Source organism: Dermochelys coriacea, chromosome 9 (assembly GCF_009764565.3).
Source record: "Dermochelys coriacea isolate rDerCor1 chromosome 9, rDerCor1.pri.v4, whole genome shotgun sequence".
Lineage (NCBI taxonomy): Eukaryota > Metazoa > Chordata > Testudines > Dermochelyidae > Dermochelys > Dermochelys coriacea.
In genome coordinates this window covers 64,698,938-64,726,608 of record NC_050076.1, presented here as the reverse complement: position 1 = coordinate 64,726,608, position 27,671 = coordinate 64,698,938, and the positions used below count along the sequence as shown (strand labels likewise).

General features: G+C 46.1%; 1 protein-coding gene and 1 long non-coding RNA gene across 3 annotated transcripts in view; one reads left to right on the top strand and one right to left on the bottom strand.

Annotated features, from left to right (window-relative positions):
* Positions 1-27,671, bottom strand: part of GABRA3 (gamma-aminobutyric acid type A receptor subunit alpha3) — a 134,011-nt gene that overhangs the window by 94,094 nt on the left and 12,246 nt on the right. For both annotated transcript variants that reach the window (XM_043492271.1, XM_038417440.2), the window contains exons 2-3: positions 25,596-25,727; positions 12,842-12,963 (exon numbers count right to left, since the gene is read on the bottom strand). In XM_043492271.1, coding sequence (XP_043348206.1) covers positions 12,842-12,963; positions 25,596-25,727 — 254 coding nt within the window. The remainder of the gene's footprint in view (positions 1-12,841; positions 12,964-25,595; positions 25,728-27,671) is intronic.
* Positions 3,012-12,195, top strand: LOC122455751. The gene is made up of 3 exons (XR_006274203.1): positions 3,012-3,811; positions 11,203-11,208; positions 12,184-12,195. It is a non-coding gene; the product is annotated as an uncharacterized LOC122455751 (long non-coding RNA).

Sequence of the window (27,671 nt, the reverse complement as noted above, 5' to 3'; positions counted from 1 at the left end):
AACTTCTGCAAGAGGCAAGGTCTGGCTGGGTACTGTCAGTGTACCTGTGGAAACCCAGCTTTTGGGTTGCTACTTAATGGTGTCCACAGGAAAACTTCCAGCCTCAGCAACTGCTACTCTGTCAGGTTGCAGGAGGGAGCCACCTAGGAGACAGGGGAGGAGACAAAGGTCCAGGGGGCATGCAGCAGCAACAACACAAGCGATAGGGGGTGGCAGGTGGGGGCTGCAGCTCCAAGGGGAACCACTACCCACAGCAAAGCCGCCCCAGTCCCTGGCTCAGTCCTGGCATGTGGAAGGTGTGAATTGGCTAGCCAATGGGGGCAAGAAAGGGGCATCCCTGGGAAGGATTAGATGGAGCAAAGCATCCTTATAGAAACTCCCACGTTGGGCCATACAGCTGATCTCGCTGCTCTCCCTGTTGTCGTGCCATGCCTCGAGATGAATGTGCTGCACGTCTGCCCTTTCCGCCACAATTTCACATATGGCATGGGATTCCACTGAGTATAAGAGGGTCCCACACATGAAATGAATAACAAGTACGCCACATGAGGAGTGGTAAGTACCGTCCATTTCACCTTAATGATGTTGTTCATCGCACTGAATCCTCTTTTGCAGTCAGCGTTGCTTGCAGCAAGGGTGTCCACTGCAAGGATGAGTTTTTTAAATTTACCAAGAATGCTTTTTCCTCCAGAAGCCTTGAATTCAACAAATCCCAAGTATGTTTCTTGTTGATTGATTCTCAGTTGATCAGCCAATGCTCTTATTTCCTTTTCCCCAAAGTGTGGATTCTCTGGCCATTTTTCAAGATTCAAAATTGACAAATTGTTAATTAAGTCCTTATAATTGAAAGCCCTTTCTTCACGTGTGTTTTGATCGGCTTTGTTTGAGGCAGTTGTGAAGAATTTTGTCCTCATGTTGTCAATGACTGCTTGAATGAATTGAAATGAGTTGATTCTGGGGCTTTCTCCAGCGCTGTTTAATTTGCTGTTTTTGAACATCATGGATTGTTCAGTCTTCTGAGCTTCTTCAGAGTGAATTCCTGAGTCTGTTTTTAGGCTTTCAATTCTCTTGATGTATATTTGCATTAGGTTGTCTGCTTTTGGAATGGTCATGTCTCGTTCTTGTAACATCTCGGACAAGTTCTTCAGTTCTGTCAGCACATCCAGCATTAACAAAAGATTTCTGACGAAATTTACAGAACACAGCTTTGAGTGTAGTCCTTGAAATTTAATACGTTCACTTCTGACTCTTGACAGGTCTTGTGAGGCCGTCTCGAAGTGTTTTGCCAAAGCAGGGTATGTTTGCCACACTGCACTGACTGCTCTCCATGTTGACGCCACTCACCTTAAATTGAATATTTTGCTGATTTTTTTAAGTACAATGTGTAATTCATTGGCATGAGCACTCAATTCACGAGAGTTTTTTGGTGATTGACTGTACAAGGAATATAATGCATCCAAAAAGGACTTAAAGTCATTTGTACCTCTGGTGACTTCTAAAGCTTCATCAACAGCAAGTTCCAGTCTATGGTTGAGGCAATGCCATAATATCACATTAGGAAAGTCCATTTGTAGTAGTTTTCCAACACCAGCTTTGACTCCTAACATCACATTTGCACTGTCATTACAAAAGCTGATCATCACTTCCAATAATAGTTCTTTAGTGAACCCACAACGCAGCAAGCATTTCAAAATTTCCCCTTTAATGGCTGCTGCTGTTGCGCTTTTCAGCTCTATCAAGTCCAGAGGAAATGTAAGAAGCCTCATAATTCCATCTATACTGGCTTTCAAAAAATGATGAGTCGAGTTTCCAGTGAGAGTAGTCGATTCATCGACAAGTACTGTAATTTTTACCTTATTGTCGATGATTTTGTTGACAATTCTCTTTTTCATTTCAGTGGCTATATGATTGATTATATCTACACAAACTGTTCTACTATGCAACAAACACCCCATTTCAATTCCGTTGATTTGCTCTAGGTCAATGAGGCTCTCGTGGTCACTGAGGGGTTGATTTGTTTTGGTAATGTAGTAGGCTGTTCGGAATACACGAGCAGTAGTTTCAAATGCTGCTTCTTCACTTTTAGCATTCAGATTAAGAAGAGTTTCTTTTTTAGCCATGGCTTGAATTTTTTCAGCCTCCATGTGAGCTGCAGATTTCTTATGTTCATTTATTTTTTTGCGAAGGGAGGACAGCTCTGTCTCTTTATTCTTTCCATATGGGGATATTTCACAAGAGGCCCACTTTGGAGAGATGTTAACCCCTCTTGCAGAATGGAGCTTCAAATCTGAAACGTCATGACATACTGGGCACCCAAGTTTACCGCCCGAAGCAAAAAGCGAGTCGTTTTTCTTTTTGAATGCCTCAAATTGCATTTTTGACCACACAGCAGAGTATGGTGGTGGAGTATCAGCTTTTTTACAGGGCAATTCAGCCGTTTCATTTGTCTCCTTTCTTTGTGGTGGCTGCAGCTCACCACATGACACTGGTGTAAAAGTGTCAGCATTTTTCCCCTGTGGATGACTAGTTACAGCTTCTTCATTGGTTGCTGTTCTTTGTGACTGACAATCCCCCCTTTCCTCACGTTTACGTTTAAACCCATCTGTTAGGGTCTGTTGAACATGTATCTTCTTAGGTGGTATTTTTCCCCCCACTTACTGTCCTCCTGCCGTTAATAGCGCGCGGCGGACCGGGCCTGACCAATCAGAAGCAAGCCTGCATGATCACCATGTGGCGGTATGGCACTCAAAAGCTAACTTTGGAACATCCACATGAATGTCTTCTTGTGAAAACCAAATCTTCTTGTCTTCCTTGACAGATCTAAATCTACTCTTATTCCAGGTATGTTCTAAATGTATATGTCCAGTATGGATGGATCTCTCAGAAAAGATAGCTCTTCAGTGTAGGAATTGGACCAACAGCCCCCCAGGGGCAAGATGCCATTAGGCAGCACACATTAAGCAGAAGTTCCTGAGATGTTAGCTGCCAGGGTGCAGGAGGCACACCAATATGTGGCATAGGGGAAGACAGGGGTGAATGAAGGACAACTAGAATAGCTGCCATGAAATATACAAGATATTTAGAGAAAGTTTTGTCAATTTCAGCCTCCGCACTCTGCAGGACAGGGACACCCACAAAACAAAAAGAGATCTGAGCCTCTATGTCCTAAGGACATTTCAGGTGTTTAATTCAATATATAAAGAGGGTGGAATGAAAACTACTATTTCTTTCAAAGGAGGCACAATAATTTCCCTGAATATCCAGTTTTCCCCTCCAGTCCCGTTGTGGTTTTGTCTATGGGGCTATTTGCTTTCCCTGTGAATCTTTAGTTGTTTTACCAAAATTGCTTTGCCCAAAATAAACCCTGATCATCATAACACATCTTCCCACCATGTTCTCCGTGTTTTGTTTTTTTTAAACAGTAACATTTCAAAGAGGATCTGCAAGCAGTTTGGACATTACAACCATAATCCCCTGCTGGGGAGGGAATGGGATAGATTTGAACTTGGAAATGGTTCCTGATTTTGATTGTATTTTTTGTGTATTATATTATTGAAGATCACCTCATCCAGGGGGCAGAAAAGAACTGCCCAGGCTTTGGTACCCCCGCCCCAACAACCCCGAGTGAAAATAACAAGAAAGCCAGAAATAGCCCCTCATTCCCCAGTTCAGACCACGGAGTGAACAGCTAAATTTAAACTGTTCTTATGCAGATAGCAGGCATCCTGGGGAGGCTTCTCCCTCAGCCAGTCCCCCTGCTCCCTGCTACAAGCTAGAGGGGAGCCGCTGCAGGCTCTGCTGGGGGAGGGGGGTCGGGTCGGAGGAACAGGGAGCCTAGAGGAGTCGGGCAGCCTGGCTGGAGGTGGAGGGAGGAGAGAAACCAATGTGACATTGAGTTTTCCCCTTCCACTGGCTTTTATTAGCTCTGGATTTAAACTGTGCAGTAAAATACCTATTGTATTCTGCCCCTGCCTTGGTCTCACCTTCCTCCCCCTTCCCCCCCAACAACTGTGAATGAAATTAACAAGGATGCCAGAAATAGCCCTGAAGACCAGTCTGAACCAGGGAGGGAGCAGCAAGTTTAAACTGTTCCTATGCAGATAGCAGGCATCCTGGGGAGGCTTCTCCCTCAGCCAGTCCCCCTGCTCCCTGTTACAAACTTGAGGGGAGCCCCTGCAGCCCCTGCTGAGTGTGGGGGTTGGGGGAACAGGGAGCCTAGCCATGGGCAGCCTGGCTGGAGGAGGAGGAGGGAGGACAAGGAGAAAAATGTGACAATGAGTTTTCAGTAAAGTTTAGTAAATAGTAAAGTTTTATTACAGACAGTACTGGTAGTGGTAATAGTAGCTTTATTTTCTATAGCTAAGTCATGCAATGGGGGGATCCATGAAGTATATAGGAGAGGTGGTTGGCTTGTGTTTGGACTGTACAGGTAAGAAATGTAACTTACTTCCACCCCTGTCCCCGCCCCTTCCACCTGAGGCCCAGCCCTTCCCGGGGGGGAAAGAGTGGGACCCATAACAGTAAGAGCCGTATTTTACTTTCACCCCTGCTCGAGGCACACGGCTCTCTGTGGCTCAGTCCTTGCACAGTGCTTAGATCCTATGGTGACAAATGCTGTACAAAGCTGGATAGACACAGGATGGTTGGTCAATGAGAATTCCATTAACCAGGTGCTGGGGAATAGGGCTTGACTGTCCTTAGGAACATGGCAGGAGGCTCCAAAAGATAATAATTTAAATTGTTTTGTAAGCAATGACGTGACCACAAGGGAGAAAAATAATCAACACCAACCTATCTGCTGAACATGATACAAAGTGCTTTATAATATAAATCAGGAAAACTGCTCATTTAGAGTTTTAACCCATTTTTTAAACAACTGTAAACTGCATAGTTTTCTCTCTTGGGGTACAACTTTTTCCTACTATGATTCCCGAAAGGCAATTTAAATGAAATAATATCCAGGTTGCACCCAGAAGGCCTTTGGACTGTGCACCAGCCATACGCTGCAGCTTCTGCTCAGAGTGCTCCCTGGATACCTTCCTGTTGCACTGTAATACCACTTCAGAACACCCACTGAGTTGTTAGTGCATTGTGCATGCACTGTAGCACAGTGAATTTGGGATGGATGGGGGCCCTTGGAAGGCATGACAGCTTCTGGATGGGGTGGAGGAAAGGGCCTTAAGAGATCCCATAGCTTTTTCTTTTGTGGGGAGGGCTGGGGAAGGAGAGACCTGGGAAGATGCCACAGCTTTTGGTTACAAAGGGGTGGAGGTGGGGCTGATTTTACTATTCAATGAGGTACCTCAGTGAGGTTATTTTCAGTAGGGTCTCATTTCTGTAATCTCTCACAGTTGTCCCCACTCTCTGCTTTTGGCCCGGACACACAAATCCCTTCAACTTCCCCCCACCCCTTATTCCCCTCATTACTCTCACCCTAAACCATGATTGGGGACAGTGGGGGTAATGGATTCTCTTTTTTCTCTTACCTCACCTGCACCAACATGGCACAAAGGAAAAGGCCTGGAAATTGGGTCAGAAGACATACTAGTCGGATCATCCTCAGCTGGCGTAAATCAACATCCTTCTATTGATTTTGGTGTGGCTACATTGATTTACACCGAGGTTCTGGCCCCATAAATCCAGACCATCTGAACCTTTGGAACTTTGAAATCTGGATCTGAGGTTTATGGTTTGGGCCTATCTTTAGGTCTTACTAGACAGTAGCAGATCTCATAGCCACTGTTCTCCTGGAGGATTGTCCTGCAAACTGGAGTCCTCACATGAATTGGGAGCACGCCTCAAGCTGTGTGTTCTGTGGGACACAAAAGCTACCTCAGGAGAGGGCCAAGAAGAGGCCTCCAAAAATCCCAGATCTCCGGGAAGGGGAAGGAAAGGTCTCTGTAGAGCCCGAAGCTCTCCGCTGTTGATGTTCATGAAGCTCCATGACATTTCTCTGTTGTGGAGATTGGAAGAGGTCTCTAGATTGTGAGGAAGAAAAAGCCTAGGAATATCCCACACTTCCGTGTTGTTGTAGGAAGGGACAGTGGCTCAGGAAGTTCCCATAGCTGCAGTCCATGAGCAGAGGGTAACATGGACCATAAAAACGCTATCACTGTGAGGTTTTTTCCTGCATGGTTGGCCATTATGGTAGATGTCTCCATTCCCTTGGGGTACACTCCATTTCTCCTCTGACTTAATAACCAAGGTGCACTGTGTATCCCTGGGGAGACATTTTATCTGCTGAAGTTTTGTCTTTATTTTAAATAATTCTGGTCCCATAAAGTAATCTGTTCATGCACCTATACCTTTGTAAAGCAGTTTGAGCTTGGAGCAGGGCTCAGGTCTGTGCCGGATTTGCCCCATAGCATCAGCCAGCTCCCTCTCTGCACTGACAGGGGATGGGATTGGTGCAGAGAGGGCAAGGCAGGGGATGCTGGGAGGGGGCGGTAGAGGCTAAGTCTTACATCAGTCATTACACACCTCTCATTGCTGATATAAGCAGCAAAAGCATCTCTTGCAGTCCCACCATATTATCCTCAATGGCGATTGCCTTGAAGGATCAGGAGATTTGCCAAGGGGATGGGGGGCTGTTCCCTGGGGGAGCAGGGAAAGGCACAGCCATGGTGGTACATGGTATACAGTCCAAGTTCTGCTCTGTGTGCCAAGGGAGGTTGTTGTAGGAACCGCTCACCCAGCACACACCGTAGGGTATTCATGTCTCCATTTCTTTAAGGGTCACCAAAAATAATAATCACAGCAGGGTGAAGTCCCCCAACCTCTGTTATCTCCTCAGGACGGAGCCCGCTGGCTGGGAAAACTCATTGCTCCCAGAGCTTGGGCAGCCAGGAGAGCTGACGTGACCCTCCAAAGCTTTTGTGAAGGCCAGTGTGTCTGATTTGCTAATCCTGACTCACCAGGGCTGTTTGGACCTGTCTTTAGCAGGGAGGCAGACATGAAGGTGCTCAGAGCTTATCCAGTGCTGCTTCCAAGTCAGCCAGCAGGGGCTGCTAGGCCCTTTCACTCTCTCTCCCTGCACAGGAACAAGAGTTTGGGAAGCACATTGCCACATTACAACATCACTCCTCTCTAAGCCAGCACCTGAGCTTTCCCCCATGTCTTTGCATGTCACACTAAAACCACAACTTAAACTCTGGTCTCCCCTGTGAGAGAACACTAGGCTACTCTCGGCCAAGGTCTGGCATCCTGGCAGTCTGTCTCCCATGGCAACACTGCTTAATCATCTCCCGCCATGCTGCCATTCTCACGGTCTGGCTCAAGAATGCTAGGCCCTTCAGATCAGCCTCAGTTCCATTTTGCTAGAGCAATGCTTCTCTGGGATCCTGGCAAGAGAAACTGCTCTGGCATGGGAGCTGTTGGAGTGGGCCAGTGCAGATGGTAAAAACAGAAGGGATAAGAAAATAAATATAAAAATGGTAGCATGAGGGGAAAAGTTGCCACATCAACATTCTGCTGCTTACATAATCTCTTCCTAAAGCCTGACAAACATTGCTCAGCACCTGGCAGGACATGGGGAAGGCTCTGCAGAACGTGCAAGATGGGCAGCCCCAACTCTCAGAGCAGCATTCAGCAGAGAGCATGTGGCTTGCACCCTCATATGCTGTGCTCAGCGCTTGCTGTCCTGGCTAAGTGTTTTCAGATGGATCTCTAAACGTTTGCCGTGAGGTTGTAAATATTTCACAGGATGTTAAAAGCAGACTGTGCCATCTCTGCCCGCCTCCCACTCTCTCTCATTTTTCTTGTCTCACACTCTCCATCCCTTCTTTTATCCTCCCCTTTTCATTTTCTTCTCTACATTGCTCTTACTTTTGAATTGATCCTTCCATTATTACTTGTTCAGCATCTACACTGTGTTCAGTGCTGTATGAGACCCAAAAAAAGACACAGGCCCCAAAGGGATTACAATATGAGTGTCTCTCAATCAGGAAAGCCATTTAGAATCACTCAACCCTTCCCTTCACCAACAGATTCCTTCCTCCTCCCACTCTCCATAGATTCCAAGGTCAGAAGGGGTCACTGTGGTCATCTAGCAGGACTGCCTGTATAACACAAGCCAGAGAACTGCCCCAAAATAATTCCCAGAGCAGATCTTTTAGAAAAACATCCAAGCTTGATTTAAAAATGATCAGTGATGGAGAAATCACCATGACCCTTGGTGAGTTGTTACAAGGTTAATTACTCACTGTCAAAAATGTACACCTTATTTCCAGTCTGAATTTGTCTAGCTTCAACTTCTAGCTAGTGGATCATGTTAGACCTTTCTCTGAGCATTATTAAAAATTTGTTCCCCTTGTAGATATTTGTACTGTGATTAACTCTCCCCTTAACCTTCTTTGTGTTAAACTAAACAGATTGAGCTCTTTAAGTCTATCTCTATAAGGCAGATTTTCTAATCCTTTAATCATTTCATGACTGTTTTCTGACCCCTCTCCAATTTATCAATTTCCTTCTTGATTGTGGGCACCAGAACTGTACATATTATTGCAACTGTGGTTGCACCATGCCAAATATAGAGGTCAAATCTCTCTACTCCTATTCAAGATTCCCATTGATGCATCCCAGGGTTGCATTTGCTCTTTTGGCCACAGTGTCACACAGAGCTCATTTTCAGCTGATTATGAACCATGATCCCCAAATCTTTTTCAGAATCACTTCGTCCCAGGATTGAGTCCCTAGGAATGTCCTTGCTGTTCTGAAATTGGGCTGTACCAAGTCACCAGTAGGGTCAGCAGCTAAGTCCATTTGGAGCTCTGCTTCCCACCCAAGTTGGCCATTCAAGCTGTACTATGCTTACCCTCTCCTGTCTCTCCTGGGAGTACAAATGGCACCGATGGAGTGACCCCAAGCTTGCATCCATCCTAGTGAATTTGCTTGTATTGTAACTCATGTTCTTTTAATGGAAATTTATGCAATGGCAAAGTCGTCAAGCCGAAATGCCACAGAAGGGTTAAAAGTTCCCCAAGTCCTGCTTCTTCAGCAGCTGGAGTAGCAGCTGGAGAGTTAATTGCCCTAACATCCCAGAGGTTTTGCAGCAGATAGCCTCTCTTACGGTATTGGCTTTCCAGGGAGTAATGGGTTCACATCAGAGCTTTATTTATTATTTCTAAAGATCCATGGGTCCACTCAGCACTCACAGCACGGACATGAACCAGGGAAAGCTCAGGCAGGCCCCGTGTGATCTTCCCTATGCAGCTTTGCCAATGCAACCATGTTTATTTCAGTCCTGGGCTAGCCCTCAGCTTTGCAAATGCCCCTCAGTCACAAGCCAGAGGACCCCTGGCTATTCCAGACATGGCCTGAAATAGTGATTGCAGTGACATTGGAACAATTTATATATTGGAGGTCCTGAGAGCCACTGAACTAAACTGTAAACCTTGTATATGACTGTAAACCTTGTATATGATGGAAACCACTTCAAGCCAGCGGGTGCGGCAGCACCTTGAGCACCCCTAGTTCCAGCCCCCTGGAGTGATTGCCACTTGTACTAAGCTGTTGTGGCATACCCCAGTTTAAAGTGAGATACCAATAAACGCATTCACATGTGGCTCAAGCCAGAAGTTGAACTCAGGTCTACAGCAGCAGAAGGTGAATGAACAATTCTGCTAGGTCTGGGCCCAGCTATATCTTTGTGCCTGGAGTACGGTAATGAGATTTCACCCTTTATTAAGGAGCCTATATTACTTAGAACGTGGCTTTTCAATGGCAGAAATCTGGAGACTTTGCCCCCGGCCCATCTGTCATCATTGCATTATCACTAGAAACATACAATTAATACTTTGTGCTTTTTAATATCTTCCTTTGGGGGATCTCAAAGCCTCTGTGAGACAGGCAGCATTACCTCTGTTTGTAAAATGGGGAAACTGAGGCAGAGAGATTGTGATTTGCCCAAGGTCATACGGATTCAGTGGCAGGGCTAGAAACTGAACCCACGTATCCTGACTCCCAGTCACTTGCTAACCATTAGGCCATGCCCTCTCCTAGTTATCCTTGACCTTTGCAGCCTTGCTGCATATGGTAGCTAGGGACACAATAGGCTCAGCACTGTGTTATGTGTGAGGATAAACCACACACCTCACTCCAAACTGTGCAGAGATGATGAAAGCCTCCTCCAGAATGAGGTATGAGGGAGGGAGAAAGGCAAACAGATGGGGAAGGGGATCCCTAAGAATGTCAGGAGGGTTGGTGCGTGCTTTGTAAATGGCGTGGTCCACACAGACGGTAGACTGATATCCCTGAGGTAAGCCAAAGTGCTTTCCAAAGCAGCGTGCTAGCTACCAGCCGTGCAGTGACTGACTTAAAGAGAAGCAGAACCCCCACACAATCTTGGTCATTAGACCCAATTTGTACCGAATGGTGCCCCAAGACACCCAGGTTACCCTCTACCCTCCACACAGTGTAATCATTAATGTCCACCTCTCCAGCCACAAGAGGCTGGCAGACAGGACTCCTGTGTATCACCTCCTCCAAACAGCCACTGGCAGCAGCCCCCAGAGACCCACGCTGCAGTGTCAGCAATGAGCCTGAATCCACAGCCTAGCTCAGAGGTGAGAGGGCAGGCTATCAAGACACACACACTGGGAAACTCAGCCCTAGCTAAGAACCTTATTTCTTACCTTTCCCAGCCCTTCCCCTCTGGTGCAGCTATTAACGAATCCTGCGTGAGGGAAAAGCAGAGGTGAGGGTGGCTTTGTGCAGGGCATGCCAGTCCTGGCTCAGGCAAAGGCAATTCATTATGTTAACTGTTTTGCGGAAGGACCTAAGCAATATTCCAGAGATGTTCCTAGAAAGGTTTTAACTTCTCCAGAAGGGGCTCATGGGAGTCGTCTTGTTAATAGTTTGCGCTGGGGATTGGTTTGCTATTGAGCTCAGAACGAGCCACAGATGTCCCCTAAGTCCCCTTTCAGACGCAGTTCATTGGAATCGATCCACCCATCAGAGAGGTTTGAGGAAGCAAAGCTATCAGTGGGATTGCGGTTAATTCTGGGGAAGAGAGATGAGCAGTAAAAGCGATAAAACTGATGGATGGCCTATGCAGATATTTTAACCCTTTCCCTCCTGGGCAAAAGAGCCATGCAGCAAGGCAAGTTTTTGAAGGCAGAAGAGTTTGCTGGCATGCACCTGGATTTTGGCTGATCTCTGCCTGAGGTGTAGGCATGCAGTAGCAGTGGCGGGGGGAGAGGGAAGGAGGGAGTGACAGTTTAGGACTCTGTTAGAAAAGTCTTAAATGAAGAGCAGGGCAGACAGAAGCAAAGAAGGGGGGAGATTGAATACTGGGTGTTACAGATTAGAAAGCCTCTCCCAGCAGGGAATGGAGCAAGAGCCTCCCACCGGGGAAGATCACAGCTGCTCTAATCCCAGGCTTTCCCAGCAGAAGTTTCCATAGGAGCAATAGAGTATGGGGAACTCAGGGACTTCAGTCTCCACCTCCCCAGCAGGAGGTGCTGTTGGGAGTAGTAAAGTACAGTACTGTGGCTTGCAGGGGAGCCCACAATTACTTCAGTCTTAGACTCTCTCAGGAGTCACTTTAAGAAGCTGCCGAAGCACTAGCTGTGCGGGAGATCGATGCCATTCCAACTCCAGAAGAAGCAGCTGGAAAACGTAGTGCAAGACCGCTCTGTGGGAGGGCTCAGTCACAGCTCTCTAGTGCCAGCTTCTCCACGCTGTACTGAATGGGATGGGGGAAGTGGCTGTGAGGTGGGGAAACTCTCAGCTGTTCCCAACAGACACAGTGCAATTCAACCTAAATCCATTGCTCTAATTTCACGAACAGTGACCAGCAACATTCTGGCAATGGCAACCCACACTTGAGAGGAGCCACCTCCCTTGCATCAGTTCCTCTGAAAAAATTTGGATGCAAAGCCTACATGAAGCAAAGGGGAGGAAAGGTAATGAAACCCCCCTGCTCCTACCAAAACACCCATCATGTGTCCATGCCTCACTGAATAACCCCATCACCTTACTAGTGTAACTCTTGTCCCCCTACCCACCATCCCATCTGTGGTCCTTCCTCATCATGGTCATGCCATAGTCATACTGTCAGTTCTTGGGGGAAGGAATCCTGTCTTATAAAGCATTAAACAGAGTTCTGGGTGCTTGAAAAACAACAATAACAATCATTCTTGATGATGGTGATGTTCAGGTCATCCTTGAGTCCCAGTGAGAGAGGCCTAGCTGAGTAAGACCCAGTACAAGAAGAATCTCCTAATTAAGTAATTTCTAAATGGGACGTAGATACAGAAGAAATTATTTTGATACTGAATGCATTTCTCTGACAAAACCCTCTGAAGTCAATTGGAAAGAAGGACATCAGCCTGATGTGCAGGTCCCTGGGGCTTACTGGGGTTCTGCTCTATGAAAGCAGATCACAATAATGCCTGGGACGGGTTTGGCTTGGGTTTGTTTCTAGGGTTTATTTTGGCAGAGCCTTGAGGTAGGAGCCCAGGACTGAATGAACTTGAAAACCAAATTCCATTCTCTCCACAGGAGAAGGAGGTCTTCTCTAGGAGGAGGTTGGGGTCCATTAGTGTAGGAAGAGAAGCCCACACTGGTCAATCTACAGGTCTATTGATGCAGCTATCATAGAAGCTCAGGACATAGGTCAGAGAGAGACCATCTTCCTATCTCACCTCAGGAGAGCAAGGTGGGTTTCTCTCCCACCAGAAGATTGTTGTGGTTATAAAGAACCAGGGAAAGAACAACTGTAGGACTGAATTCCCCCCTTACTCCATGAATAATGGTTGATATTACTCTGGGAATAAACTTTATAACTCATTTATGAAACTATGTAGTGAAGGAAAATAAAATCCTCACAATGCAGACTGACCTCCGAGTCCAGGTCTCAGCCGATTGTCATACCCATCCAACAGCCGGTCCAGAATGCGTGTGAAGATGGTGATATTGTCCTTGCTGTCATCAACAATATCTGGACCGTGCTTCTGAGAAAGCCTGGGGAAAGAAGAAAGAGATAAAAAGAGAAATCGGACTAGAAATTCGGTCTTGATATGCCCTGAGCTCTTGTTGTAAACAAAGATGTTCATTCAGACATGGCCTGCCTCTGCAGCCTTGCGCTGCAGTATGTTTTATGTTTGTCCATAGTATAACGTGTGTAGGAGGCTGATTGCAAGAGACATCACACCTACTCCAGTCCCAGCCTCCTTTCCTTGTAGCCACTGCAGAGGCTGACTGCAGAGATCTCACCGCGATCTTACCCATTTAAAGTTGCTGTATGGGGGTGCTGGCAACTAAAGTGCTAGAATCAACCAGTCAGGTGGGGAATGGGTTAGGAGTCCTGGTTGGGAGAATCCTCTTCCCCTGTTCCAGCATCTCCCACTCAACATCCGAATGGAGAAAGGTTTAGCAGGAACTCAGGAGACATAACTGTTACTCCAAACCCAGTTTCTCCCAGCAGGAGACGTTTAGCAAAAGACGCAGAGGAACTCATGGATAGAGGAGTTTACAGGCTCTCCACTTCAGGAGGGGCTATTGCAAAGAATTGGAGATAAGCAAACTACTTTGGATATGAGGCACTGAACTGTCACTTAAAATAGGAAGTGAATTGTTTCTGAAGTTGGTTGAAATTTTCTCCACTTTGAACTGAATTTCATTCTTGCCTCCCTACATTTCCCGGCTCTGTTCAGAGCACAAATGCTGAAATATCATTTGTATGAAAAGTCTTTTTTCACCGTATTTTCTGGCCCAGGAGCAACCAGGAAAGTATCAATACAAATGAACAAGCTTCACCTCACAAGATTTCCAGTGCAATTTTGCAAACCTCAGGAGAGATTCAGATAAGCATCCAAATGTTGCAGTCTGAAAATCATGCCCGTGGTTTGAATAGAGGTCCTGAGCACCCCAGTTTTCATTGGAATAAATTAACTTCTGAAATTCAAGTCACAAACCACTAGATGCCCACTAGTGTAAGGGACAGTGTAATGTTATAATGCTGTCTATAAGGGCATTCCCAGTCATTCAAATCCCAGAAGGAGACATCAGTAGGAACTGTAAGTGGACAGATAACAAACTAAGTGAAGAAGAAAGCAAATGGAAAAAGCTAGAGAAATGCAGAGATTGCAGGAAAGATGAAGTTCAGCTACAAGAAGTTGCAAGGAGACAGAAGGAAAGATTAAGAAGCCTGGGCATGCAGCATGATAGATAAAAGGAGTACTTGTGGTACCTTAGAAACTAACAAATTTATTTGAGCATAAGCTTTCATGAGCTACAGCTCACTTCATCTGCTGCATTTCAGCTGTAGCTCACGAAAGCTTATGCTCAAATAAATTTGTTAGTCTCTAAGGTGCCACAAGTACTCCTTTTCTTTTTGTGAATACAGACTAACATGGCTGCTACTCTGAAACCTGTCATGATAGATAAAGAAACACAGGAAGGTACAGAGATGAATGGGTGGTTTAGCGGATGAATTGCTAGAAGTGGTGCAGGAGTCTCCTCTGGTGGGGGTTGCAGTCCAGCGCTGACAAATCGATGCATTACTGCTAAACAGAGAAATAAATGACTTGGGTGCAGCAGCTTGATTAAGATGAATGAACATGCCAAATGGGAAAGACACCAATGCTGGTTGTGGGGGATTGTAAATTATACAGGTGCATTTGCAGAGCAGCACTCCTGGATCCACTGGAATGGGGGGCCCATATTAGGGGGCTAGTGGAGCAGCTTTGGTAATATTCCTACCCATGACTCTGCACATTTAGTTTGTTTTCTCCCTTTCCTTCCCTCTCTTTCTGACTTTTTTCTCTTTTACTCTGAATGTTTCTCGAAAGCTTATGCTCTAATAAATTTGTAAGTCTCTAAGGTGCCACGGGTACTCCTTTTATTTTTCTTCATCCACTTAAGTGTTGTTTCTTGGGCGCTGCTGCATTAGGGTGATTTGTAGGATGGGCAGCTTCCCTTTGTGGTGCAGAAAACAAGAGGGAACGCACATTCCCAAACTGCAGACTTCGATTTCGCTTCCTTCTTCCCCAACATATTTCTTTTAGGAAAGTGCTAGTGGTGCTGCAGTGGCTAGGAGCTTCTGGCATGCCTGTGCTGGACTCCATTCTAGCTTGTCAGATGGGTCGTGCATTCATCTCTCTGACAGTTTTGCTAAGCGTGCTGGATGAAGCCACCACCAGCGTGGTGTAAGGATTACTAGCCTAGCTAATCTCCTACCACCACAGCTAGTTAGTGACAGAACAACCTCACAAGGTTCAGAGGAGCACCCCCAGAGGTCCATAGGCCTATATGAACCTCAGCCAAACTAGCCAGAGATCTTGGCTTAGAAAGCGACAAAGAGGGGTCTGAAAGCTCATGAAAACAAGCTTTCATGAGAGACCTGTCTTTTGCTGGAAATACAAGTTTCAGAGTAGCAGCCGTGTTAGTCTGTATTCGCAAAAAGAAAAGGAGTACTTGTGGCACCTTAGAGACTAACAAATTTATTTGAGCATAAGTTTTCGTGAGCTACAACTCACTTCATCGGATGCATTTGGTGGAAAAAACAGAGGGGAGATTGATATACACACACAGAGAACATGAAACAATGGGTTTATCATACACACTGTAAGGAGAGTGGTCACTTAAGATGAGCCATCACCAGCAGCAGGGGGAGAGAAAGGAGGAAAACCTTTCATGGTGACAAGCAAGGTAGGCTAATTCCAGCAGTTAACAAGAATATCAGAGGAACAGTGGGGGGTGGGGTGGGGGGGAGAAATAACAAGGGGAAATAGTTTTACTTTGTGTAATGACAGGTTTCAGAGTAGCAGCCCTGTTAGTCTGTATTCGCAAAAAGAAAAGGAGTACTTGTGGCACCTTAGAGACTAACAAATTTATTAGAGCTTAAGCTTTCGTGAGCTACAGCTCACTTCATCGGATGCATCCGATGAAGTGAGCTGTAGCTCACGAAAGCTTATGCTCTAATAAATTTGTTAGTCTCTAAGGTGCCACAAGTACTCCTTTTCTTTTTGTGTAATGACTCATCCATTCCCAGTCTCTATTCAAGCCTAAGTTAATTGTATCCAGTTTGCAAATTAATTCCAATTCAGCAGTCTCTCCTTGGAGTCTGTTTCAGAAGTTTTTTTATTGAAGGATAGCCACTCTTAGGTGTGTAATCGAGTGACCAGAGAGATTGAAGTGTTCTCCAACTGGTTTTTGAATGTTATAATTCTTGATGTCTGATTTGTGTCCATTTATTCTTTTACGTAGAGACTGTCCAGTTTGACCAATGTACATACCACACAGATTATGCTGACAGCTTGTGCCACACACTCTCAAAGAAACTGCGGAACCATCTGATCAACATCCTCTACAGCAAAAAAGGAAAGATTAAGAATGAGCTCTCAAAACTGGATACTCTCATAAAGAACCAACCTTCCACACAAACTTCCTCGTGGCTGAACTTTACAAAAACTAGACAAGCCATTTACAACACACACTTTGCTTCTCTACAAAAGAAAAAGGACACTAAGCTATCTAAACTACTACATGCCACAAGGGGCCACAACAGTGGTTCTCGTAACCCACCCAGCAATATTGTTAATCTATCCAACTATACTCTTAACCCAGCAGAAGAATCTGTCCTATTTCGGGGCCTCTCCTTTTGCCCCTCCACCCCCAAGAACATGATAAAGTTCTGTGGTGACCAGGAATCCTATTTTCGACGTCGCCAACTCAAGGAATATTTCCAACACACCTCTGACCAACATATTAACCCACAGAGACCTTCCTACCAAAACTACAAAAAGAAGGATTCTGGGTGGATTCCTCCTGAAGGTCGAAACAGCAGACTGGACTTCTACATAGAGTGCTTCCACCGACGTGCACGGGCTGAAATTGTGGAAAAGCAGCATCACTTGCCCCATAACCTCAGCCGTGCAGAACACAATGCCATCCACAGCCTCAGAAACAACTCTGACATCATAATCAAAAAGGCTGACAAAGGAGGTGCTGTTGTGATTATGAATAGGTCGGAGTATGAACAAGAGGCTACTAGGCAGCTCTCCAACACCACTTTCTACAAGCCATTACCCTCTGATCCCACTGAGAGTTACCAAAAGAAACTACAGCATTTGCTCAAGAAACTCCCTGAAAAAGCACAAGAACAAATCCGCACAGACATACCCCTAGAACCCCGACCTGGGGTATTCTATCTGCTACCCAAGATCCATAAACCTGGAAATCCTGCATGCCCCATCATCTCAGGCATTGGCACCCTGACAGCAGGATTGTCTGGCTATGTAGACTCCCTCCTTAGGCCCTACGTTACAGCACTCGCAGCTATCTTGGAGACACCACTGACTTCCTGAGGAAACTACAATCCATTGGTGATCTTCCTAAAAACACCATCCTAGCCACTATGGATGTAGAAGCCCTCTACACCAACATTCCACACTAAGATGGACTACAAGCCATCAGGAACAGTATCCCCGATAATGTCACGGCTAACCTGGTGGCTGAACTTTGTGACTTTGTCCTCACCCATAACTATTTCACATTTGGGGACAATGTATACCTTCAAATCAGCGGCACTGCAATGGGTACCCACATGGCCCCACAGTATGCCAACATTTTTATGGCTGACTTAGAACAACGCTTCCTCAGCTCTCGTCTCCTAATGCCCCTACTTTACTTGCGCTACATTGATGACATCTTCATCATCTGGACCCATGGAAAAGAAGCCCTTGAGGAATTCCACCATGATTTCAACAATTTCCATCCCACCATCAACCTCAGCCTGGACCAGTCCACATAAGAGATCCACTTCCTGGACACTACGGTGCTAATACGCGATGGTCACATAAACACCACCCTATATCAGAAACCTACTGACTGCTATTCCTACCTACATGCCTCTAGCTTTCATCGAGATCATACCACACGATCCATTGTCTACAGCCAAGCTCTACGATATAACCGCATTTGCTCCAACCCCTCAGACAGAGACAAACACCTACATGATCTCTATCATGCATTCTTACAACTACAATACCCACCTGCTGAAGTGAAGAAACAGATTGACAGAGCCAGAAGAGTACCCAGAAGTCACCTACTACAGGACAGGCCCAACAAAGAAAATAACAGAACGCCATTAGCCATCACCTTCAGCCCCCAACTAAAACCTCTCCAACGCATCATCAAGGATCTACAACCTATTCTGAAGGACGACCCATCACTCTCACAGATCTTGGGAGACAGGCCAGTCCTTGCTTACAGACAGCCCCCCAATCTGAAGCAAATACTCACCAGCAACCACACACCACACAAAAGAACCACTAACCCAGGAACCTATCCTTGCAACAAAGCCTGTTGCCAACTCTGTCCACATATCTATTCAGGGGACACTATCAGAGGGCCTAATCACATCAGCCACACTATTAGAGGCTCATCACCTGCGCATCTACCAATGTGATATATGCCATCATGTGCCAGCAATGCCCCTCTTCCATGTACATTGGTCAAACTGGACAGTCTCTACGTAAAAGAATAAATGGACACAAATCAGACATCAAGAATTATAACATTCAAAAACCAATCGGAGAACACTTCAATCTCTCCAGTCACTACATTACAGACCTGAGGGTGGCTATCCTTCAACAAAAAAACTTCAAAAACAGACTCCAAGGAGAGACTGCTGAATTGGAATTAATTTGCAAACTGGATACAATTAACTTAGGCTTGAATAGAGACTGGGAATGGATGAGTCATTACACAAAGTAAAACTATTTCCCCTTGTTATTTCTCCCCCCCCCACTCCACCCCCCCTGTTCCTCAGATGTTCTTGTTAACTGCTGGAAATAGCCTACCTTGCTTGTCACCATGAAAGGTTTTCCTCCTTCCCCCCCCCCCGCTGCTGGTGATGGCTCATCTTAAGTGATCACTCTCCTTACAGTGTGTATGATAAAACCCATTGTTTCATGTTTTCTGTGTGTGTATATAAATCTCCCCTCTGTATTTTCCACCAAATGCGTCCGATGAAGTGAGCTGTAGCTCACGAAAGCTTATGCTCGAATAAATTTGTTAATCTCTAAAGTGCCACAAGTACTCCTTTTCTTTTTGGAAATACAAGAACAGCATCTTCTCAATGTATTTTAGTACTTCTAGTCTGACTCAGGAAATGCAGAGCCCAGGCAAAATGGAAGAATAGTGAGGGGAGGAATGGAGGCTAGCATTTTCAAGACCAATTGTATAGCATGGGGTTTGGTTAGAGGGTCACACTTTATATTACAGTTACACTTATAAATAGCTTATAAAGGACCAATAAATGACAAACAACAGAGCTCGTCAGGAATTTTCCATCTAAATGCAGTTATTTTGTTTATTTTTGTGCAAGTGGGATTGACAGAAAATTCAGTTTCTGCAAAATCTAAATTGTCCTGTGAAAAATTTTGATTTGGCCAACATTTCTTGATTTTGTGTTGGGAAAAATCAAAATGCAATATTTTGTGGAGGATCAGGTTGACCTGAATCGACACACTTCAGTTTGTTGACCCTAACTGAAATGTTTCATTTCAGGTCTGTTTGACATCAGTCTTTGTTTGCTTGTGCTGCTGTGTACCTTGTGGAGTATTTGAGTGCTCCAGTTCTCCTCTTTGAGACAGACTCCCTGGCTAGACTACATCTCCCATGATGCACCACAGTCTCTAGTCTTGTTGAGCTGACATGATGCATCATGGCAGTCACATGACCATGGTATATCAGACATTTAGTCCTGCCCATAGAGGAGAATGGGACCTGAGGCACTTGAACTACAACTCCTATAAGGCACTGTGGCAGCTGAAAGAGATATAGAGTAAGTCCATCCAAGCCAAAATGAAATGTTTTTGTTCCGGAAAGTCAAAAGGTTTTGTTTTTAATCAGAAATGTCAAAAAAAAACATTTCATATAAGTTTTTTTGGCACTTTCCATTCTGTAAAAAAATTAATATATATTGACTTTTTGTACAGATTTGGTACAAAAACAAATTTTAAAATATCCATGGGACAGAAATCTGATTTTCAACTACGTCTAATAAAAAGCCATTTTTAATAAGTGGGACTGTAATAGTGCAATTGGAATAATGTCCCACAGGTTGCTTTACAATGGTTTTAACTATCTGTCCCACTTTCTGCTGATGTGCTCATAACCATCTAGAACTCATGAAATGTATATCTGTATCATGCTAACAACAGCTATTAAGAATTTAATATTGCTTTAAAAGCTATTTAAAATGCAGCCTTAATATAAAGCGTGACAGGATAGCGTTTTAAGAGCAGTGCCTGGCAGAGGTTCCCGAGCGATTGGCAAACTCATCTTGTTGAATTTTGAACCTGTTTTGCTTTGTTTGAGGTTTGAAATTTTGACTCAGACTGGAGGACTGTGGGGTTCACATCTCGCTTAGAAGACTGTGAAAAAGCAGCAGAGCTGGGGAGATAAAAATTTCAAAGGAAAGAATCAGGAGCATCTCTATGTGGAACCATATTTGGGGCATCTGCTTGGTCCAGCATACCTTTTGAGAGGGGCTCATCTATCCTTAATATAAAGCAAAGGCTGCCCTTTGGCTAGGGAAAAACAATGGGACAAATTGATCCTTCTCCCGCCCTGACCAAGTCGGACTAGAGGGTGCAAAAATAATGAATGAAAGGAGAACTGACAGCAGATGAACAAGACCAACACGTGGCCAACAGAATGTGAGATGATGACGTGCATGTGAGGGACAGAGGTGGAGTTAGGAGCTGAGAATATGCAACGAAGGGGCAATGAAGAAATCTGAAGGGATGCAGGCCAGTTCAGACAGTGCTACCAAGCCTGCAGCCAGAAGGGCTGCAAGGTCAGGCAGGAATGCTGGCAAGGTGTTTATGGCTCATGGCCTAGCAGTGAGTGGCGTGAAATACAAGCTGCTTCATGCTGACTGACAGCTTAGTGGGACTCCACGTTTCCCCCTTTATTGTGGTCCTAGCAGAGGCAAATCACAGGCTTCCCATCATCTTGAAAAAGGAACCTCCAGGTGCTATTCCCTGGGCACTAACTACCTGCTCACACACACACACACACACACACACACACCAGTTCTGGACCCCATTTCCTGTTCCACCCACACTGGTTCTAAGGGGCTGAATTTTCTTCTGCTAGTTAGCATGGCTCAGGTGTTTGGGATGGGGATGAAGATTGTTCACTGGATATTTAGCTTTACAGCCCTGGAGGACAAGTGTAGATTTCTTTGAATTGGTCTTGTTGGGCGCAAGAGGTCTGAAAAGAGGGGAGGGCAAGAAGTATAAGAGTGTGGCGTAATGGCAGGTAGATCAGAGGGACAACCAGGTACGTAAGAAGAAGTGACAGACCGCAGGAGAATGCCAGGTCAAAGTGAGATGGAGGAAAATTTGGATCTATGATGTGGAACAAAAGAGCATGGGATAACATCATGTCTTTGTGGGTTGGAGGGAAATTGGGATCTGTAACAAGGCCCAAGACAAGGGGAGAGAGAGGACCAGAATGCAGAAAGGCTGCCTATAGATAGCAAGGTTAACAAGCAGGGCCCCTCGCAGTCACAGCGCAGGCCGGCTTCCAGTGTGGCTCCACAACTATATACTATCTAAGTAACTATTTTCAGCACAACATAGAAGGATTTCATGACAAATGAATGCCCAGATTTCCAGGTTAGAGACAACAGAAGAATAAGCGGTTCATTTCCACCACCTTAATTTAAATTGCAGTGGCTCTTGCTATCAACCTTGTCACCAGGGGCCTGTCCGTGTTTTCTTTACAATAAAAACCCAGCACAAAGGGAAGGGTTTATCTTGGGCAGGGAATGGAAATGGAATGAAAGTTCACATTGGCAGTTTACTGCTCCCTCTGCACTAGTGACAGCTGTGATGAAAGCACTGAGGAGGTGTAGCTGGAGGAACAGCAATTCAGCAAGTGTTCTGGCTATTGCTCCGAAGCCCATTTACTGTATCAAAGAACAAAATGAAGCCTTTCTCCACAGCTTAGAGACAAGGGGGTTTATTGCCTCTCAGGAAGAGTCCAGCAGTTTTTAGAGGGAGGTTTTCATGTGCAGTAAGGGAGAAGGAACCATTTTAGCTCACTGGTTTAACTGCAGTGAGAGTGTACATGTGTGTGCACAAGGGCATGTATGCACATGTAGGCATGCAAGCACCTCTGTCTGTTTACACAAGTGTGTGCACATGTAGGTATGCACTTGTAAGAATGGGGCATAGATGTATAAGCATGCATGGGGGTGTGCTTGAGTATGTGCAAAACAAAAATGTATCAATGCATGCATACAAATGAGAACGTGTGAGGAGACTGAGTGTGCAGAAGAGAAGGCACGTGGCAGGTGTGCACAAGTGTGTATGTAGGATAAGTGTGAATGAATGTGTTTGCATGATTCTGTACACATAAAAAATTAAATCTCGGGTGACCATATTTCCCTATGCTGAATACAGGACACCTGGTAAAATTATTCGTATTAAAGCGAGTTCAGTGGCAATCAATCAGAACTATTCAGTACAAATGTTTAAATTAACATCAAGTTGACTGAGCCCCTGTTAAAAAGAAATACTGAGTAGTTGGATTCTTTTTATTTACCTTCTTATCTTTAACGCTTTAGGGTAGTGGTTCTCAAAGCCGGTCCACCACTTGTTCAGGGAAAGCCCCTGGCGGGCCGGACTGGTTTGTTTACCTGCCGCGTCCGCAGGTTCAGCCGATCGCGGCTCCCACTAGCCACAGTTCACCGCTCCAGGCCAATGGGGGCTGCGGGAGGTGGTGCGGGCCGAGGGATGTGCTGGCCGCCACTTCCTGCAGCCCCCATTGGCCGGGACCGGTGAATGGTGGCCAGTGGGAGCCTCAATCGGCCGAACCTGCGGACACGGCAGGTAAACAAACCGGTCCGGCCTGGCAGGGGCTTTCCCTGAACAAGCGGCGGACCGGATTTGAGAACCACTGCTTTAGGGTTCACACAGGCAGAGGTGACACACACGCTCCTGCCTCCCCCCCCAACACAAACACATGGGGAGAGGTGACACACACACACTCCTGTACACCTCTCTCACACAGGTTAGTGACCGACCAACCCACCCTCCCTGCCCAGCACTTTCTGCCCTCCATGCCTGGCTGGGTCCCCAGAACGGACCTGCTTCTCCTGGTACCTGGTGCCGCGTCTTCCTGAGGCAACATGTGGATGGGGGGAATGCAGGATCACATGCCCCCCAGATTTCTGCCATGGTTCACACCAGAATGTGGCCAGCAGCAGCCTTTCGGCACTGTGCAGGAGGGAAGGGTCAGGAGCTGCTTCCAGCTGCAAGGGAGGAAGGGATGACCTAGCCAGTGTCTTTGCAGAGCTTATTCCCCTCCCCACAACTGGAAGCAGCTTGTCCCTTCCTACTTACACAGTGTTGAAAGGCAGTTAACACCTCCAGACTGCTGTTAACCACCAACATAACCCAGCAGCCTCCTGTCCCCCAGCTACAATGCAGGCAGGAGGGGGTTAAGCTCTAAGGATGCATTGTGCACCAGGGCCCAGGGAACCTGACTGCAGGGGCTTCAGCGAACCTTGCCAGAGAGATGGCTCAGCAGGGGAGGATGCTTGGGGATTGAGCAGCCACATGCTACCCTCCCTAGGGGCAGGACTCAGGGCAAGGGGGTGATGGATGAAGAGGGTGCTAAGCCTCTGCCTCAGGGGCTGCTGTGGAGCCTGCAGGTTTGGGGCATGAACAGGCTAAAAATCGCTCCCCATCCCACTGCCACTCCAGAGCTTAGCTGAGGGGCAGAAAGGCTTCCCCATGCCAGTGCTACACGGGGCTTCAACACATGTAGGGCGTGGCTCCTCCTGGGCAGCGAACTGGGCAGGAGGGTCTTGGGCTTTCCCAGGGCGCCAGCCAAACCCAAGGCAGTGGGGGAAGGAAGGAACCTGCCAGCCAGGCTCTTGCTGAGGTCAGTGCTCTGACCAGGGACTGGCTCTTCGCACAGTGCTGGGAGCGGGATGCCCCCCACCGGGGTGGATATGGAGGAGCAGCAAGGCTGCGGGGGGAAAATGGGCGAAAGGGAAAAGCAAGGACAGGACAGTGAGGGGGGAGCACATAAAGGGCTGATGGGTGAGCAGCAGAGGGGATACAAAACTGGCCACTGCCTGGCGCCTGCCTGCACTCACCAGCCACCACAGCTTGCAGCCACTGCCAGCCAGAAGCGGGATGGGGGGCAGGGCCCTGCTGGCCAAGAGCCAGCATGCAGCAGGAGCTACACTGAGAGACCATCAGGGGGAGCGGCTGGCCCTGCGCATTGCAACTTTGCCTTGCCACCAGCCTTGCAAACCCACCCTCATCGTCGACCACTGGACCCCCCACTCACTGCTGGTGGGTGGGTAGCTTGCGAGCAGGAATGCGGCCAGCAGCAGAATCCACCAGTAGTCATGGCGGTTGGAGGGGGAGAGACAGAATATAAGGGACTAGTTGCCTGTTTTTAAGGAAAAGATGGGACACCTACAGGAGGGCTTTAAAAATGGGACATCTGGTCACCCTAATTAAACCAAATATTGCTGCCAAAGATGGATGCAGTGTGTGTATGTGTGTGTGTGTGTATATATGTATATATATATATATATCTCCAAAGGGATTTTTACTTGGGGATCTCCTTATTCCTCACCACTACCCACGTAGACTGTTCTGTGCTGGGCCTTTCTCTGTTTAAAAGGAGATCATCTCTCCTGACTTTCTGACTGTCAGCCACAAGGGGTCACTTGGGAGGCACAGCGGAGTGTTATGCTGCCATTGGACTATATAATGATGTGATTACAGGTGGCCAATTATGGACAAATGGACTCTCATTTTCTCTGTTCAGAACAGTTTTATGAATGCAAGAAAGCAAGTAAAGTCAGGCAGTAGCATCCCAGATCTTGGGCTACTGGGCAAGTCCAAGAACCACTAACCAAGGCCAAGAACTCCATCCAAGATCAGCATTTTTTTCATTGTCATTTACACTTGTAACAGTCAAACAGCTGAATCAATTTCATTTTTCAAATTTTGTGAAAGAAATATATTTAAAAAAAAAAGCCTGGAAGCAATCTGCCAAGTTTTAGCCCAGAGTGAATTGCTCATGGGCCAAGTTAGAAAATTGGTTTTTGTCATAAAAGTGCTGACATAACCTTAGCTATAGCGGCTTGAACAATGCTAATGTAATCTCAGTCACTCTCAGCTACAAGGGAGTGAACATTCCAAGGGGGTGGGGTGGCTTGTTTTATGTTATGCTAGATTATTGCATGCAGCCAAGGAAAACAGATACTTGTGCAGCAGCAAAATACTGCATATGAGATGGAAAATAGTGCAATCAGCATCCTGGAAAATATTGCAGAAGACCAAACTGATCAGGTGCTAGAGAGGGGGACACGCGAACCCTATAGCAAGGTTTTGGCATGGGTGCAGGGAGGAAAGTGGACACTCTTCTGGGTTTATACTGGAACGGTTTAAAGAAAAGCCAGGGGTAGCCTTTTTCTAGGTTATATTGGAATACTCCACATGATGAAAAGTGGGAGTTGGGGACCTTACACTCGCATATCACAAGCAGAGCGCACGGCGTCCTCAGTCACCAGTGTTATTAAAACCCCCAGGTTCTTGTCATCTTACCCAGCTTCAGCAGGGAGAGCATACGCCATGAGTAGAATTCCAAGACTAATGGTACAGAGAGGAACAGTTCCTGGGATGCTCAGCGCCATGTCCTCAAGACGCAGCAATGGAGAGTAGGAGAGTCTCTGAGACCTGCCAGGGTAGGCGGCGGGAGAGTGGAGCAGGGGACAAAAAGAAAGAAAAGAGATTTTACTCACTAGCATGAAAGCTTGTCACCGATTTCCCCAGAAGCTCACAGGTTTATCCACAGTCCCTTCACAGCCATTCAGGGCTGGGCTTGGGGGTACAGTATAAATGTAGTTACAAGTCCCTTGAGTTTTGAGAAGACCTCAAATCAGTTCACAGCTATGATGGACAGTGTCACCCTAGCTACCACTGACAGCACTAGCATTACTGACAACTCCTGCCTCCCAGCTGCCTATAACTAAGCCAGCTCCTATGCAGAGCTACCGGTGAGAGCTTTGGCCACAAGAAGGTGCAGTTGAATAGCATGAAAGGCAGTGGGGTCTAATAGCTTACAAAAATGCCAGAGCAGGGGACAAAAATCTCAGCTCCCTTTGTGGCCTGGGGCAAGTCACAGATGGGCATTTCCAAACTTTGGTGCCTAAAATTTGTTACCCAAGTCCAGAGGTGCTAAGTCCCTGCAGTGCCCATTGAGGTCAGCACCTCTGGCAATCAAGCCACTTTGATGTTAATGCTTCAATATTGATTTAGGTGACTAACTTAAACCCAAGCTTGAAAATTTGGCCCTTAACCTCTCAGTGCCTCAGTTTCTTCATCTGTGGAATACAGAGAACAATGCTGACCTAGTTCACAGGGCAGCTGTGACTATCAGGGCAGCCAGTGTTTGCAAATACTCAGAGATAAATGTTAAACTCACCAGAATGCACTTCAGAGCATGTTTTTGCACCCCTGCCAAATAGCCATTGAGGGACCTACCCTCCATGAATTTATCTAGTTTTTTTTTTTGAATTCTGTTATAGTTTTGGCCTTCACAACATCCTCTGGCATGGAGTTCCATAGGTTGACTGAGAGTTGTGAGACGAAATACTTCCATTTGTTTGTTTTAAACCTGCTGTCCATTAATTTCATTTGGTGACCCACAGTTCTTGTGTTATGCGAACGAGAAAATAACAACACTTCCTTATTTACTTTCTCCACAGCAGTCATGATTTTATAGACCTCTGTCCTACCCCCATTAGTCATCTCTTTTCCAAGCTGAAAAGTCCCAATCTAATTAATCTCTCCTCATATGGAAGCCGTTCCATATCCCTAATAATTTTTGTTGCCCTTTTCTGTACCTTTTCCAATTCCAATATATCTTTTTTGAGATAAGGTGACCACATCTGCATGCAGTATTCAAGATGTGGGCATACCATAGATTTATACAGCGGCAATATATTTTCTATCTTTTTATTTACCCCTTTCCTAATGATTCCTAACATTCTGTTTGCTTTTTTGACTGCCACTGCACATTGAGTAGATGTTTTCAGAGAACTATCCACAATGATTCCAAGATCTCTCTCTTGAGTGGTAGCAGCTAATTTAGACCCCATCATTTGATATGTATAGTGGGGATTATGTTTTCCAACTTGCATTACTCTGCATTCATCAACACTGAATTTCATCTGCCATTTTGTTGCCCGGTCACCCAGTTTTGTGAGATCCCTTTTAACTCTTCATAGTCTGGTTCCACAGACAAGGCTCTGCACAAGCAACAATTGCTACAGTCTGCTGCCAATGGTGCTGGCTGATGAAATAGCTCTCAAAAGATCTCAGCAGCTCCAAAGAGTCTTCGGAAGCACCAAAGTGACTTAAAGATTCTTCCCCTTCCATTCAAGTCCCTTCCCACCTCTCCCCCCACCCTCACCCTTGTCACTTCAGGCTTGGGCACTCCCAGTTATTGGGGTCATGACGTGCATTTGTCCACATCTGCAAGACAGCGCATGCCAGAAGTCCAATGAAATGCTTGTCCCCCAGTGCTCCATTACTCTAAAGCACACTCAGCCTGAGCACATCCAGACAGCAGAAGCTTTCAGCATTTTTCCATTTATCTCTGAAGACTCATTTTTTCCA